At 42.0% G+C, this 12,324-nt stretch overlaps 1 protein-coding gene across 2 annotated transcripts; it reads right to left on the minus strand.

The window, feature by feature from the left end:
• Nucleotides 1-760: 760 nt before the first annotated feature.
• Nucleotides 761-11,966, minus strand: LOC120018199 (dehydrogenase/reductase SDR family member 11-like). Of its 2 annotated transcripts, none has more exons than XM_038961268.1 (7): nt 11,497-11,966; nt 2,443-2,652; nt 2,043-2,137; nt 1,795-1,924; nt 1,382-1,474; nt 1,225-1,290; nt 761-1,089 (listed from the first exon to the last, which is right to left on the minus strand). In XM_038961268.1, the coding sequence occupies exons 1-7, from the start codon at nt 11,626-11,628 to the stop codon at nt 1,048-1,050; spliced, it is 768 nt and encodes a 255-aa protein (XP_038817196.1). In that variant the 5' UTR covers nt 11,629-11,966; the 3' UTR covers nt 761-1,047. The 2 variants fall into 2 exon arrangements, with proteins under 2 accessions (XP_038817196.1, XP_038817195.1); XM_038961267.1 differs by having other exon boundaries at nt 11,488-11,742.
• Between the last annotated feature and the right edge of the window lie 358 nt (nt 11,967-12,324).

Consider the following 12,324-nt stretch of genomic DNA (forward strand, 5'->3'; position numbering starts at 1 on the left):
GGCTACAATAAGCTATGCTGATAAAACGCTGCTGTCTGCCATGGCTGACTGGTAGAGATGCAGTAGAACATTATTATAGCCAGGGGGCGAAGACATTGCTAGATATCACAAGGTTTAGCTAGTTAGCTACGATAAAAATGTATGACTTGGCAAATAAGCAAAGGTAGCTGTAGCTATCCAACGGATATCAGGCTGGAGCTGCAGGTAGCATTCTTCTTAGCTACAACAACATAGCTAACGTTAGCTAGCTTGCATAACAACAATGGAAAGAGATGGCTACCAAGCTAGCCCCATCTACTGTAGCTAGCATACAGCTGTATTGCCAGAAACAGCTGGCTGACTCCCATTGCCCATAACGGTACATACCTATGTGACAGGAGGCAGGACCGGCTCCTTTTTAAGTTGACTGATTAGCAAAGCGTGATATGGAAAATAGATTCATTTCTTAACGACAAAAATGTATTAGCTATCTAGGCGCAAGCAAATTTCCAAGACTGGAATGCAGAAAAATCCCTCAAACTCTAAATGAAGGCGAGGCACGTCACAGATGAACACAGCTCTCCTTGGATTGCAGAGTGCAATCCTTGCATTATACTTTTCAATGTTTTCGTGTATTATTTTTCTAGTGTTATGCTATGTAACATAATACATTTTGGTTTTGCATTACTTTTCAATGTCTTCTTTTTGTAATATTTGTCTGTAACATAGAACATGTTATTCAGTTTAATTGGACCTTGTGTTTAATGTATTGCACACAAAATTCACTTGAAATATAACTTTATTTTAGAAAACACATTAATTAAAAAAAAAAATCCAAATACTGATGGAAAATTGCATTAGTGTTGTTACACAATGTCAGTATTATCAGGTTGTATCAGATTGTAAAGGGGCTGTAGTGTAGCCTACAATCATTTTCATGGCAAATAATAATTTTCGGATCAGACCAAAAATCACAATTCAAAAACTCCACAATCCTACAGCTTTAAGCCAACGTTAAATCCTCTTTGAGATGAACAAGGTGCATCAGATTCCTCCTGCAGGACTGCTCTATGACACTTGCTCCACAGGTCGCATTTGAACATCTCCAATCTAGATATGTAAAGACAGGAGTATGGTAGTTATTATTTGTCAGATTATGGAAAACGTTTCCCCCATTCATTCAAACATTGATGGAAGTGAACAGAGTGTGCAAAGAATACTGAGACAGACAAGTGTCCTACTTACGTGAACATGTGGCGGTGTGCCTAAGACATACGTTACAGCACTGGCAATGTCGACTGCTTCCAAACACTGTAGGAAGGCAGTAGAATTATAACGTACACATTCAAAAACAATCATATAGCCTCTATGCACAGATATCATTATTATTGTTATTATTCACCTTCATACTGTTGTAGGTAGCAACAGCCTTCTCTGGATGCAGGCTGTGAAGCCGGAAAGCAAATTCTGTTTCCACCATACCAGGAGATATACACTGTTCAGAGGAAAACAGAAACACAGGGTTAGTGACAGTTTTACATTAGATGGCTCTAACGATTACATTGTGCATTAGCTAGATAAATCAGTTGATTTGTAAACATCAATGTGGTCTATTATGAGGACACACTGGCCTGATATTGTGGAGTGTTGCCAATAATAGAACACCATCGTTTTCAGCAGTGTACTATTAGTGTACAGTACTCACAATATGACAAATTAGCACAATTCAGTGCTGGGTGGCTATGGACGACTGATCAGCTCATTGACAATAGAATGAAATATTTCTAATAAGAAGACTAAGAATTAATAACTTACCGTGGCTCGAATGTGGGTTTTAGCCTCTCGCAGCTCTTGCCGCAGCTCTTCTGTCAGGGCAGTCACAGCATACTTGGTAGCACTATAGAAGTGTGTATCAGCACTGAAAACTACACGATGTCCACTCATACTAGAATAGAAGAAGATACATTATGGTTTGTACTACCAGTGGATTGTCCAAAGAAAAGCATTCACTGCAACCTGAGTCCAATTGCATATCTGGAGGTAGAGATAGAGTTGTACGGTACCTGTTTATGTTGATGATATGTCCATCATCCACCTTCCTCTCCTTCATAGACTGGTATGCCTCTCGTGTGCAGATAGACAATGCAATGACGTTCACCTGTAAAATACATCCGTTGAATATCAATGTGATATTAAATAATGGACTGAAGAAAGTGTGACGGCCATCCCTTGTTTTTTTTTTATAAATAAGGTCAGTAACAACACAGAGATTGAAACGTACATCAATAACAAATGTTATTAAATGATGGAGAGCATGACACAGGATAGCGAAAATCATGCTTTGCTTTTTGACTGTAAGTCGCTCTGGATAAGAGTGCCTGCTAAATGACTAAAAATAAAAATAAAAGATAAATATGGACAGCAGTTGACATAAACACAGAGATCATTGACAGTGACACCTACATCAATCATTGTCCTCCAGCCATCGGTTTTGCCATTCAACAGTGACTCTGAATGGGCCAGGCCAGCATTGTTGATGCACACATCCACTCCCTGATGGAGAGTCTTGATGGCAGAGAACATGGAAAGGATCTCCTCTTCATTTGAAAGGTCACATTTGTAGGGAACAAGGGTGCCACTGTGCCCAGCGCTCTGACACTCTGCTGCCAGTTTCTAAAATCAAGAGGTAAGATGACTTCATGCACTATGTTCCAAAGGTTAAAACACCATGGTGAAGCCATATGAAAGTAATTCCCAAATGTGCTTCATTTGACACATAATATTTTCTATAATATCATATACTACTGTGGCACACATCATAAAAGTAATGAAACAGTTTGCAAAGAATACTTCACAATTTTGTATAGATCAGGTGCCATTAGACTGTAGTAATCTATAATAAACCTAACCTAAAACGTGTGATGCAAACCTTGTGACAGAATGCAGGTGACATGTAAATTATTTATTTGTTGGCCCATATAGGCTACATATGAAATAGTGCAGTAAGTGTGTATTTTGAATTTGTGAAATTGTTTGATGTTATATGAAAGTAGAGGGATTTATGTTTCTAGAACCGTACCGCAATTGATAATCTATTCAGTATTTGGCTCTTTAGTTTTCCAGCGCCAATTCGCCCTTTAAACAAAACATGTAAGGTCATTGGAGTAAGGTTAGCTCCTTTAGTCCAATATTGGGCTAAGATAGTAGTGCATAGTGCCTAGTGTAATAAATACCATTTAAAATAACACAAGCATATTGCTATTACATTGTTATAACTAACTTCTTTCTAAGCAGGGTTTCTCACAAACTCATAAACAGATACAGAGACCCACACACACACCCAAGGACAGAGGGCTGACGTAAACCTTTCATAAAGACTGATAAGAAAAGGGTGCTTGGGTCCGCATTTCACGAGATAATAAGACACACACACACATACCCAAGGATAGAGGGCTGACTACGCACACACAAAATCTCCTGCTTAGCTGAACATTTGATAACAAAGAACTTTTGCTATAAGACTCAGAAGGATGACGCCCAGCTCATCAGGACCAATCTGAGAAGACAACAACCTGTCCAGAACCAACCAAAGGACCAGAACTTCCAGACTCAACCTACTTTCTGTGTTGTATAAAATGTCTATGCATTCTGTTATCTGGGCTTATTTCTGCAAGTTCCATATGAGCTAAATGAATAAGTCCGTGCATGCTTGTACCAGATATCTTTACTCTTAAATTAAACTGTCGCTTGTCATACAATTTACCACCTTGTCTGAATCGATCCTTGACCGACTCTCCCTTCTCCATATCCAATTATCAACAGAAACTTGGTAAGCAGAGGATGGTTGTCTAGAGACCCGGTCCAGAGTGGTTGATTTGGGTGGGAGAGGGCGAGTTGGTGAAAGGACGGTTCACGGAGGACAGGTGAAATCTTTTGGGGGGGAGGACGACAGTTCTGCTCAACTCGGGAAACTGATCTTCTGGTCGACCATAAACAAGGTAAGCAAGACCTGTTAAATCAAACTTTGCATATTGTCGTATAGTCCTTCCAAATTTCGATCAGTAGTACCGAGTCTGGGTAAGAATTCTTGTTTAAATTTATGTGTATAGATGACATGTGAAGGACAGTGAAGTAAACATATGTGGCCATAATTTTGTTCCGATAGTCCGGCGGCGACCGGTCCGGCTGGGTCCGGTAAGGGATAAAATTGTGTTAGGGTTCCGATAGTCCGGCGGCGACCGGTCCGGCTGAGTCCGGTAAGGAACGATATTCCGATAGTCCGGCGGCGACCGGTCCGGCAGAGTCCGGTAAGGAATAGTTAAGGTTAATTAAGGAAGTCGTAGTCCTAAGTCCGGCGGCGACCGGTCCGATTAGATTCGGTAGGGAAATCTATTCAATAGTCCGGCTATTCAGCCGGTGAAGAATAGGCTTGTTCCATCCCCATTCATATAGTCCGGCTGTGACCGGTGAGGAGTGGGGTAAAGTTTGTCAAGACCTACTCAAATAGTCCAGGCTGTGACCGGTGAGGAGTAGGCTAGACTTATTCAATAGTCTGGGCGATTGTTCAGTGAAGAATAGTCTATTTGTGTTTTTAGGCGCCAGGTTGAAAGTATAAATGTTTAATGTTTAAGTGTGATGATATGTCTAAATACTAAGTAAAGTGTGAAATGTTTTAACATATTCGTGAGAATAGAAAGCGCGGACATTGGTTGGTTGCGCGTTCCATAACGCTGTTTAAAAACTACACACATTTACGAAATTCCGAGTGTACGAGGGAGGAGCTCTGAGTTTAGGCAGAGTACTTGTCTCCAGGGATACATTGCTGGATTTTATCCAGTGACGGGCTAAGTGCAGTCGGATAGTCAAACATATACACTGATATTCGCACACACATTACCAAAACTACTCTGTATTAAATTCCACTGCATTTAAATAGAATAACAATATGACGACCCCAAATACTCCAAAGCTAAAATTTAACGATTTTCTAGATCAGAAGATACAAGACAGGTCAGGGGGAAAAGAACAAGACTGGAAGAGTCATACCTGGTCCACCAAGAGAGGGAGGTCATATGCCCGCTCTTGATGTAAATATGTGAAAAAACTGACGGAACTTTCTGCAGCTCTCTCCAAACAGATTCACAAGGTCCGAGAGGGGGAGCTGCCAGGAGGCACGCCACCACTGAATGTAAAATGGTGACTGGGTGGGGGTTAAAGCCCACAAGAGAAAGTGGCTGGAACCCAGGTGGACTGAACTGTACGAAGTGAAGGAGGTTACTTCACACTCAGTTCAGGTCAAAGGTAAATCAGGCGCACCTTGGCACCACCTCACACATTGCACTCCAGCACCAACTCCTTCCAGAATTTTGACTGAGGTCAGGGGTGACTTGTGTGCCCTAAATTCGACACCAAATTCAGATCCCTTAGTTTGTGAGAATGTGGAGGAGACTCCCAGTCACACGAACTAAGGAATCTCGCCGGGAAACGGGATATCTCCCTCCCTGGGCGAGATTAGGGATATCTGGCCCCTTATTTGTGATATTCCTTCACACACTCATAACTCTTAGAATAGTTGGGGGTGGAGAGCTGTACAGAGAATGGACAGAAGATGGCAGTATTGCAGCACTCAACGGTCTCCCAGCAAACGGGGAGCCTGTTTGAATGCTGGAGACAGAGAAAAACTTAAAACCAATTCGGAGTAGAGAGAATACATTTAATAACTTATTTAGGTTAAATTTACAGACTAATGATATTATTGTTATGGATTGGCTGACATGCGATATAGATTTAGCGAAGTATATGGTAAGTTTACACTTTGGAATGGAGAAAGTTGAGAAGTTGATTTTACTTATACGATAGTTTTGCTGCTAAACTTAGTTGGAGTAACTAGCTGTTTTGCCTAGAGGCATGAATAAGACAGTCATTTTTGGTATTATATTGGCTAGTTGCTGCGTTCTGAACACAGGTTGAGCGCTAGTAAATGCATATCTTTATTTGAACTATACTAATCTATTTGATAAAAGTATTAAACCTGTATATTTAACATTAGAGGGAAAATGTGTACATTATAGCTTTGAGATACTTTTCAAAAGTTGCTGAAAGTTATTGGTTTTTGTTTAGGTAACACCAGAGAATTCGAACAATAAGTAAACGTGTTCCAAACGTGATCTGTTTTCATTATGGGGAACAATGACCGGCCCGCAGAGTAGAATGGCGGCATGAGAGTTTTTAAAGGGACAGTGTACGTTTATCACAGTTGTATGGTTAGTACATGAAACATCGGGGAAATTTAAAACGAATGATTTAAGGGTATTATCATAATTATTAGGTTTTGTTTTTGTGGTAAACGTTTGGGTTAAGGGGTTTTCCGTGTTCCCAGAGACAAGATATCTTAAAAGAATACACTCATATTGGAATAGGAGTTTTACTTTGAGTTTTATTTAGGCAAGGGACTTTGTTAAGATAAAGGGTTCTTTTGGTATGTCTAGATATGGTATGGAACACGAATGTAGGTGTAACCTTTTTGACCTCTTTTCGTTGCATTTTCCTGTGACTTGATCAATCACGGGGGGATGTAGTGAGAATAATGAAATTGTGGTCATTTGGGAATACTAGTTTTGAGGTAAATTGATATAATAGAGTTTATAACTCTTGACCATAATTGTAGTTTTAACCACAGAGGAGTCAGGATTCTGTTTTTAAACATTGGCTATGACGGTTTTGAATGGGCTGTTATTGAATTGGTTTGAACAGGAGATATTTTAAGCCTATAGGGCATGGAAATAAAAGTGATAGAGAGCTTATTAGTAAAGAAAGGAATTTATATGGTTAGCATTTGTTTTGGCCATAAGAAGATAGAGATAGGTTTATTAAGGTTATGTAAGGACTTTAGAGATTGACACTATAAGACATGTTGTTAATTTTAAATCCATTTGGGATAGATAAAGTCAAAACAGTGAGACACTTAGTTAATATTGCAAAAGAACACATAGTTGTTATTGACTATTATTAGAAAAAGGCAGACAGATGGGTCTACCCCGCACTGTTGAGACCTTGAAGGTTTGAGAGTAGAGTGGGGAGGGTGGACCAGGAAATGAGCAAGGTAGGCTGTGAAATAAGATAGGACAGAAGGGGGTTAACACATATAAGCAGCACAGATACATTTTAAAGTAGATAAGTCACTTGACAGAGAATTGGAAAAGAATAGATATGAATGTACGCCCAAGGGAGAATTGGATTTCTATATTATAATGTACTAAGTCATGAGTAGGTAAGGTTGATACCTGGCCAGAGCCAGGTATCAAACGGGGGAGGGGTACATTGTGGTCTAGGATAGGATGGGGCCTATTGGATAATAAACTAATTTAAAATTAAAAATTCTAGCTAAAAAATAGGCATAGAAGTTAAATATATAATCAGATAGAACAAATGAGAAACTGTTTGTTAAACAAACCTGTATGTCCAAGATTTTATGCATTGCAGGTGAATTAAAGGAGAAGGTCATTCACCCGACCTGGGGGCATATCGCACTTGGAGGGTGAGACACACTGACACTGTCGAATGATCACAGAGTTAAGGAGAAGAACCGTTACTAATAGAGTTCGGGGATCAACTCCTTAATGAAGAATTCCCTGCCCCCGACCTTTCCTCACTGTGTTTGTTCATAGAAGTGAAAGTGTTGCTTGGTCTCTGGCTGATGATGTGTTCTCTGGGAGAGGGTGGGGCTTTGCAGGACTGCTTGTAGTCCTGAGCTGTCTGTTTGGGATACGATGGAGATGTTACCATCACAGTACTGCCAGAACCACCACCAGTTCCAACGGACCAGGGTTCAGCCGGCCTCCTCCACCACTTCAAGACCAAGTCCCACGCCATCACCTAAGCTCTACAATCTGGTATAGGTAATAAATGTAAAAGACATCTCAGATAGTGACCAATTGGGGACTGATTCTGGTTATGAGGGAAGGGAGAATATGTGGTTGGCCTATAAAACACTTAATAGAAAGGACTGTGTCGTATGTGGACATGCCAGACCTATTCTGGCTGCTCACCCATTTGTCCTAAGTAATGGGGAAGGTTGGATGTGCATATTGGAAAGTTTAAGCCAAATTCAACCCTGTGTAAAACTCTGAGTCTTGTGTTCCCAGAAGTCCGTCCCCAGAAGACACCATGGGGGGTTAAGGCATATGGGGGATATTACAGCTGTAACACTGGTACAGGTAGAGGTATAGACTATGGGAGGTTCCCTACTGCTGCCTGCATCACTAATGTCACTATTAACTAGAGGTGTTGCTGATGTATGGTGGATGTGTGGACCTGCCAGGCGGTTGACCCCATTTTGAAAGGAGATTATCAGGGAACATGTGTTTTGGCCAGTCTGATAAACACCATTGCCTATTATTGAGGTTACAGCTAACCAACTTTTGGGAGCTGCACATGACAGAGGCTTGAGACCAACCCAGGAGACGGCAGAAACGTGACGCTCCTTGGTCCGAGGGTACAGATAACATTCACACCAACCTGTTGGGGGTCCCAATAGGGGTCCCCCACGAATTCCAGACATTAAACAGGAATGATGGCCTGTGGCATCTGATGCCCATCATTGGCCCAGCTATTGTTGATGCTAAGCATAATGCCTGGATCAATTATATCTACTATAATTAATGATGATTTGTTAAATACACCCACACAGCACTTACGGGGATGGCTGAATAATTGGATGCTACCTTTCAAACCAGTAGACAAAATAGACTAGCACTGGACATGATTCTGGCCGACCAGGGAGGTGTATGTAACAATACTAGTCCGGATGGGAGCATTTCAAAAGCTCTGAGTGGGTTGGCAAGGTTATCGGTGGAGGGGGGGGGTCTTGCAGGTGTGGAGGAGAGTGGACTGTTCCCCTGGCTGGGTGGTTGGTTTGGTAAGTACACTGCGGTGATGATTACTGGATTTCTGACCCTAAGTTGTTGTTTTTCGTATGCTCATGTTCCGTAATGCCTGTATCATACCTTGTTTGAAGAAGTCTGTTACAGATGTGGAAAGGGCCTATGGTATGATGCCGCTGCTTGATGCTCCAGTTGGAGAGGCTGATACGAAATCAAGCTTTCGCAGGAGAGTGGGCCTGACAGAGGAGGACCCTTGGTTCGCTGTAGTTGATGTTGTCGAATGAATAAAAAGTGATGTTTGTCCTCCCTGTTGTGAAGGTTTGAAGTTCCCGGGTGGCGACGAGCCCACCTGATACAGGTTGTATAGAGGGATGGACCTGAGGGTTTAACCTTTCAGTAGTTCTTGGAGTGGTCTCCTTTTGGTCCTTGCTCATCCTTATTGGTGACTGAGGAGGCTGGAAAGGCCACCCACCAGAGCTGTGTGGTATGTATGGGAGCCCGTCCACTCCTTCGCATTGTACCGGCTACCTTACCTGACGTATGTCTTCTTCCTGTTATGAAACATGACAACCCAACTGCCAACTGCTCCGTATGGGACAAGTTTTACCCTATTGTTAAAAGTACTAGAAAGGGCCCCGATGTTTTCTTCTCGGGTTGCCAGGGCTAATTTCACTTGTATGAATATGTACCTTGGCCCTCCAATGCTGGGAGCATTACCTTATGAATGGTGTAATAACACCCATAATCCTAATGCCCCTTTCCAACCTGTGTCTAGAGCTGATGTCTGGTGGTGGTGTGGAGGAAATCATCTATATGACCGCCTGCCAGGGAATGCCACTGGTCTTTGTGCTCTTGTCTCTCTGCTTCTTCCTGTTTCAGTGTATCCTATGGAAGTAAAGGACCTGATGGCCCGTGTAGAGAGGGACGGGGATTTATCCCGGTCCAAAAGATCAACAGGAGTGGATCCTGGAGACCCCACCTATCTTGACGCCATAGGAGTCCCTAGGGGGGTGCCAGATAAGTATAAACTAGTAGACCAGGTTGCAGCCGGTTTTGAATCATCAGTGTGCTGGTGGTGCACCATTAATAAAAATGTTGACAGGATCAACTATATCCATTTTAATGTCCAAAAACTAGGCAATTGGACCCAGCAAGGCTTTGAGGCGGTACATGGCCAATTGGCAGCTACCAGCTTGATGGCCTTCCAAAACCGCATTGCAGTAGACATGCTACTCTCTGAGAAGGGAGGTGTATGCTCTATGTTTGGTGAAGAGTGTTGCACCTTTATACCTAACAACACCGCCACTGATGGTAGCCTGACCATTGCCTTAGAAGGCTTGAGGACTCTTAATGGTAAGATGAAATCCCATTCTGGTGTAGACACCTCCATGTGGGATTCCTGGATGGATGCTTTTGGGAAATATAAAACCCTGGTGTCCTCAATTTTGGTTTCTATCTCAGTATTTGCAGCCATTTTGGTGTTGTGTGGTTGCTGTTGCATACCTTGCATTCGCTCTCTTACCACCAGGCTTATAACTAAGGCTATTGACCCACACCCTTCCCAGATGTTTCCTTTGCTGGCCGATGAGGACCCTTTGGCGTTTGAGGAGGATACTTTCGCTTAGACTTTTTGCTTGATCGGTTTATGTCACGTCTCTTAGGAGACGTGAAGAGAGGGAATTAAAACTTTTTCCTTTAGGAAAAAGTTTCCCTTGTTTGGTTTGCTTTTATTTGTCACGTCTCTTAGGAGACGTGAAGAGAGGGCATATGAAACTTTCTCTTCAAGAAGGTTTCTGCATATACTACTCCTGCTTGATCCCATGTTTATGTCACGTCTCTTAGGAGACGTGAAGAGAGGGAATCAAAACTTTATCTTCTGATAAAGTTTACTCTAATTTTGCCATTTATAGCTTTTGTCCTAGCTTTTGTCACGTCTCTTATGAGACGTGAAGAGGGGGATTTGTAATAAATACCATTTAAAATAACACAAGCATATTGCTATTACATTGTTATAACTAACTTCTTTCTAAGCAGGGTTTCTCACAAACTCATAAACAGATACAGAGACCCACACACACACCCAAGGACAGAGGGCTGACGTAAACCTTTCATAAACACTGATAAGAAAAGGGTGCTTGGGTCCGCATTTCACGAGATAATAAGACACACACACACATACCCAAGGATAGAGGGCTGACTACGCACACACAAAATCTCCTGCTTAGCTGAACATTTGATAACAAAGAACTTTTGCTATAAGACTCAGAAGGATGACGCCCAGCTCATCAGGACCAATCTGAGAAGACAACAACCTGTCCAGAACCAACCAAAGGACCAGAACTTCCAGACTCAACCTACTTTCTGTGTTGTATAAAATGTCTATGCATTCTGTTATCTGGGCTTATTTCTGCAAGTTCCATATGAGCTAAATGAATAAGTCCGTGCATGCTTGTACCAGATATCTTTACTCTTAAATTAAACTGTCGCTTGTCATACAATTTACCACCTTGTCTGAATCGATCCTTGACCGACTCTCCCTTCTCCATATCCAATTATCAACACTAGTCAGCACAGTTCAAAAAGTAGAAACAACAAAAAGCCTACACTAACGCTTTACGTCACATACATGGCCCACCTCTATTTTCTCGACGTTCCTGGCACAGCCGACAACCTTCATGCCGTGCTGGACAAGAGCCTTGCATATCGCCGCTCCGATTCCAACAGAAGCCCCGGTAACAAGCGCCACTCTACCTTTCCAGCGATCCATAGTCTATCAACACAACTGGATACTGTATTTCCTAAAGTTGCTCAATTGTATACTGTTCTCAAGTCGTTCGGAATTTTGCAGAGTATCAGCTACGTTGTATCCATTGATAGGTGCACAAACTCCCTAACTCGTGGCCAATGAAACTCAGGCCAAACCCCTTGTCCCGCACATGATTGAATATTCATAGGACGACTGATTGCTGTTCGAGCCCTTTCCTTTCCTGTTTTTTATTTTATTTAACCAGGCAAGTCAGTTAAGAACAAATTCTTATTTACAATGACAAACCCAAACGACTCTGGGCTAATTGTGCGCTGCCCTATGGGACTCCCAGTCACGCCCGGATGTGATGCAGCCTGGATTCGACCCAGGGACGACAGTGAGGCCTCTTACACAGAGATGCAGACCAGACCTGACACGTCGCAAAATTGGTTATACCCACGTGGGTGATTGAAAGACGAACTGTTTTGCGCTAGTTGTGGTAATAGAATGAAAGTTTAGATGCGATTACCATATAAAGTAAACTATTAAAAAGCCTCGAAGGAGGAGAGATGACTAGAAACGATTCGGTTGGCCGTTGTATGTGTGGATTAATTGTCGGAGAAGAGGTCCTTGTGCATTTCAGGTAAAATAACAACTCAATGTTTATATCCCAGGACAAATTAGCTAGCAACAGCAAGCTAGCTAAATAGGACAAAT

Source organism: Salvelinus namaycush, chromosome 23 (assembly GCF_016432855.1).
Source record: "Salvelinus namaycush isolate Seneca chromosome 23, SaNama_1.0, whole genome shotgun sequence".
Classification (NCBI taxonomy): Eukaryota; Metazoa; Chordata; class Actinopteri; order Salmoniformes; family Salmonidae; genus Salvelinus; species Salvelinus namaycush.